Source organism: Sinocyclocheilus anshuiensis, unplaced genomic scaffold (genome assembly GCF_001515605.1).
Source record: "Sinocyclocheilus anshuiensis isolate Anshui unplaced genomic scaffold, SAMN03320099.WGS_v1.1 scaffold85, whole genome shotgun sequence".
NCBI lineage: Eukaryota > Metazoa > Chordata > Actinopteri > Cypriniformes > Cyprinidae > Sinocyclocheilus > Sinocyclocheilus anshuiensis.
The window spans coordinates 170404-175391 of record NW_015536800.1 but is presented as its reverse complement, the minus strand read 5'-3'; the positions used below and the strand labels follow the sequence as shown (position 1 = coordinate 175391).

Here is a 4988-nt window from a genome sequence, read left to right as displayed (position 1 = left end):
ATAAACACATTTCATTACACCAAATACACAAAATAATGTTCTTTTTAGCAACATCATATGACCCCTTTAATAAATGTCGCGGGGCAGCACCAACAATAAGTTTATGTGTGTGCGCAGTGCAATCTGCAATCTCCGACCTCTCTCCCTCTCATGCACAACTTTTTTGTACAAGTTCAAGTTGCATTGTTCAAAATACCTGTAGTAGATCAGCAGTGCATACATGTTTACATTTAATTAAGGTTGAGATAAACAAACTGAGAAATGTTTCTTTTTAGTTAAAACAGATGCTGCCAAAGTTTTCGTTTGGGGACATAATTTGAAGTTGGAAAAAGGTAATAAATTGCAATATATCGCAGAATATCGCAATATATTTAAAATTGCAATAATATTGTATCGTGACACAAGTACTGTGATAATATCGTATCGTGGGGCGATTCCCACCCCTAGTCTGAATATATGTATGAGGGAAGAGGTAGGGTTAGATTGTGAGATTCCATTTCTGTCCAATGTGAAGACTCGCTTGTTGAAAAATAAAACATTATAGACCTCAGCTGTGCAGCCCAGTAATACCACAATAAGTTTGGACATTTTAAGCCTCCTCTGTCAAATGGTAAATACATCAAAGACAAACGAAGTCTTGCCCTCCTATTGTTCAATATAAATTTGACAAACATTGGTTTTGATTTTTGAGAACAAATCTGAAGGTGGCGGTGATGGAATATTTTGAAATAAAGTAGTTTGGGTAGTATGTTCATTTTTTAAATATTAATTCTCCCAATTATAGATACTGGTAGTGACATCCATCTATCAATTGACTTATTAATTTCTGACATTAAAGGTTCATTGTTAGCATCAGCAATATTTTCCAGTCTTGGCTAAATCTGTACTCCCAAGTATTTAAACAGCTCAACAACATTAAATTGAATTACCTCTAAAATTGGATTCCCTTTTTCATTTGAATTTAGCAGTAATATAGAAGATTTTGTGTTATGTACCCTATATCCCGAGATATCACCAAATGTTTTAGTTAGTTGTAGCACAACCAGAATTGATTTACTTAAATTTGATATGAATAGCATACAAGGATATTCTGTGTTCTGTCGGTCCTATTGTTATTCCACAGAATTGCTGATGTGAACGTATTCCAATTGCGAGAGGTTCAATTGCTAGAGTGAACAACAAAGGAGAGAGTGGGCAACCTTGTCGGCATCCTTTACTAATTTTTATTGTATTCATTTTTATTTTATTTTGAAATATTTCTATTAGTAAAGATTTCTGCAGTCGAGTTTTTGTATATTGCTTTAACCCATTTTATGAAGTTATCTCCAATTCCAAATCTTTCTAAAACACTGAAAAGATTTGCCATTTGACCCTATCAAATGCCTTTTCGGCATCTAATGATAGGAGTGCTGTATTTGACATTTCTTTGTTAGTATGAATAATGTTCAATACCCTTCTTAGGTTTTGGAAACCCTGCCTTCCCATGATAAATCCATTTTGATCTTTATTAATAATATTTGGCAATAATTTTTGTAACTGTTTTGCTAAGAGTTTACATATTATTTTAAGATCAGAATTTAACAAACTTATGGGTCTCATATTTTCACATTTGCTATTCATAGAGGGTGGAAAATTGCCTTTCTGAAATGCCTCCAGAAACATTTCCACAAGTGGAGTTAGCAGTTTATTTTTACAATTTTTATACAGATCTATTGGTAGACCATCTGGTCCTGCCCTTTTTCATGACTTCATGCTATCAATAGCGTTCCCTATTTCTTCTTTGTTAATTTCCATCTCCAGATCTTCTTTATGATCATCTTGGAGATGAGGAATAGACAGTTCATCTAAAAACCTATTTAGATTTTGTGAATTAATCTCATATTTTGTATCATATAACTCTTTATAGTAGCTTCTAAAGGCATCATCAATTTCTATAGGATCCACTACAACATTTCTATTGGTTATAACAGTTGTGATTGATGTATTGACCTCCAATTGTTTAATCTGCCATGCTAATAATTTACCCGATTTATCTCTTTGTTCAAAGAATGATTGCTTTAGTCTCATAAGACTGGAGGCGGCTCTGAATGCAGACAACTTATCATATTCAGCCCTCAAAATAAGTAACTTGTTTTGCATTTGTGGATCAGTTTTCTCAAACTTTTCCCTGAAGAGTCTTTATTTTATGTTCCAATTGTATTCGCTCTTCACGTACCTTTTTTGATTTTGAACCTGTGTAACTAATAATATGCCCTCTGAGGAAAGCTTTAAATGCTTCCCACTTTGTACATGCAGAAGTTTGTGTAGTATAAATTTTTTTAAAAATCTGTTTTTCTATATACTGTATTTCACAAATTCTTCATCTTGTAACCATTTATGCTGAAAATGCCATCTAGCCGGGTCTTTTGTTCATTTTCTATCCACATATTCTATACAACATGGGCATGATCCGAGATCACAATATTATCATAAAAGCTGTTATGAATTTTGGACCGTAATTCTGAAGAAATTAAAAAATAATCAATTCGAGAATATGTCTCGAATATATTTGAGTAGCAAGAATAGGTTTTAGCATGCGGTTTCAATTCTTTCCAAATATCCAACAGACTAAATTAGTTGATTAAACGAAGAATAACTGCTCTACACTTATTATGTGACTGATTTAGTGTACAATTAAAATCCCCTGCTATTACATATAATCCTGCAAATGTTGAGAAAGTAAGGAACAAATCTACAAAATACTTAGGATCATCTGTATTGAAACCATACAAGTTTACTAAATAAAAAATTTCTGATAATAGAGAACCTTGAACTATTAAATATCTCCCAAACATATCTTTGAGTACTTGTTTCACTTGAAATGGAACTGTACTATGAATGAGGGTCACAACTCCTCTGGCCTGGGAAGAGAACGATGTTGAGAAAACACTACCCTGCCATCTCCTCCTTATCTTTATAAGATCCTTTTCTAATAGGTGTGTTTCTTGTAAAAATGCAATTTTGGAGTCCATTTCCTTTAATTTATTCACGACTTGTTTAACTTTCATTTGTTGTAGACCTCTGCAGTTCCAATAAACGAATTTAAGAGATACTCCTTGAGACACCTCTAACCAATGATAAAAATAGATTACCTTGCAATATGAAAATGAAAATACAGGGAAACATGGCTAACCTGGATGCTCGAACCCACATCCAACACACTGAACATGAACTACACTTTTCCCACTTCCGTAAGATCCCCCCCTAAAACATCCTGACTCCAAGTATCGCTAAAGACCGTTCCACACCTAGTGAGGATCAGTCAAACCACACTTTGTTATTCCTTTTATCTGAACACTTTATCTGAACTGTTTCCGCAGTTGGTGTATTCCAGTGGCCAAGTCAGCATAAAACCTTATTTGCTGGTTCTTGTAGCGAATGTCTTTTTTAGCCCGTGCCGCTGCGATGACTGCCTGCTTATCCTTGTAGTTTAGAAACCGCATTATCAGCGTTCTCGGTGGCGCCTTCGGCATGAAGGACTCTCATTGGTCCGATTCTGTGTGCTCTTTCAACAATACCTGAGGATTGCAGAGTCACAGCATCCAGTACCTCTGGAATCCACTTCTCCAAAAAGGAGCATGGATCCCATCCTTCGGCACCCTCCGGCAGGCCCACCAGTCTCAGATTATTTAAGCGGGATCTGGTTTACAAGTCCACGAGTTTATCCTGCAGAGTCTTGTTTTTTGACTCCAACTTGTTTACTTTACCTTGCAAGTGGGCTGCGTCGTCCTCCGTGTTTGATATCCGCAATTCCACCTGCGCTCACTGCAGTCATTCATCTCCTTCCTCATACTTTCTATCGCCGTCATGATTCCATCAAATCTTGATGAAAACTCTGTCTCGTCTTCCGCCACAACTTCATTACCTTTCTGTGTCTCACCGCAAACGCGATAATCAGTTAACTTGGGCTACTTTGTCGATTTGCTATTTTCTTTACTTAATTTGCCAGACTTCGACATTGTAGTATTCACACCAACACTATCCTACCACGTTTTGTTGCAGATGTGAGTATTTTTAGTAGAATATTGTAGTAGTTAAGATGTAAGGCACGTCTTCTCAGATGGCCGCCATAACCGGAACCGACCAAAACAGTTTAAATTTAATCTACAGTACATAAACAGCACATAAACTACTTAATACATCACCTGTTCTAATGTTTGTGCGTAATCTAATGAATATTCCTGATACAAATCTTTGCCCCCAAATGCCAACTTTTTGTAACACCTCATCTTACAGTGTCCTCATTACACGTTAGATGTACTTGCTATAGTAATAACAGTAAATTGTAATAATTACAAGCAACTAACCCTAAACCAAACTCTAATCCTAACCATAACCCTATAGTAGGTACACATTGTTAATATTACTCAGTACTAAATTGTATATTTACACTGTGACAAGGACACTTTAAAATAAAGTGTAACCCCACTTTTTTATACAAACCATGATCATGAAGTGTAACCACTTATTCTTATCACTGAAGGTACTTTTATTGTATTGCTGTTGCTGCTGTCTTAGAAAAGCAATAAGCCACTGGATTATGTTGTATCTGTTATACTGTATGAACAGCCTCCTGTGGCTTATTGCTTTATTGAAATAAAACTGTTTATTAGGCAGGCTTAAGAAGAACACACTATTGTGGGCTCCAAGCAAACAAAATGATATAAATGTGACAATGTGTCCGTTACCTGTTATACAGCAGAATATCTGGTGTCCAGATCTGGCTGGATGGGAAACGCAGGGTCTGAACACCAGGATAGTTATCAGGGTTCCAGCTCAGATAGACATCCGTCCATCCCTGAATACACAAAACACACATCAGATTCAACACCATTAAAGGGGTCATATGATGAGATTAAAATTGGTCCTTTCTCTTTGGAGTATTACAAGCTCTTGGTGCATAAAGAAGATCTGTAAAGTTGCAAAGACTAAAGTCTCAAATCCAAAGA

At 35.8% G+C, this 4988-nt stretch overlaps 1 protein-coding gene across 1 annotated transcript in view; it reads right to left on the bottom strand.

Moving 5' to 3' along the window:
- LOC107655813 (neuronal acetylcholine receptor subunit alpha-7-like) overlaps window positions 1-4988 on the bottom strand; it is a 68091-nt gene that overhangs the window by 22817 nt on the left and 40286 nt on the right. The window contains exon 4 of the mRNA XM_016443400.1: window positions 4728-4837. Within this exon, the coding sequence (XP_016298886.1) occupies window positions 4728-4837 (110 nt within the window). The remainder of the gene's footprint in view (window positions 1-4727; window positions 4838-4988) is intronic.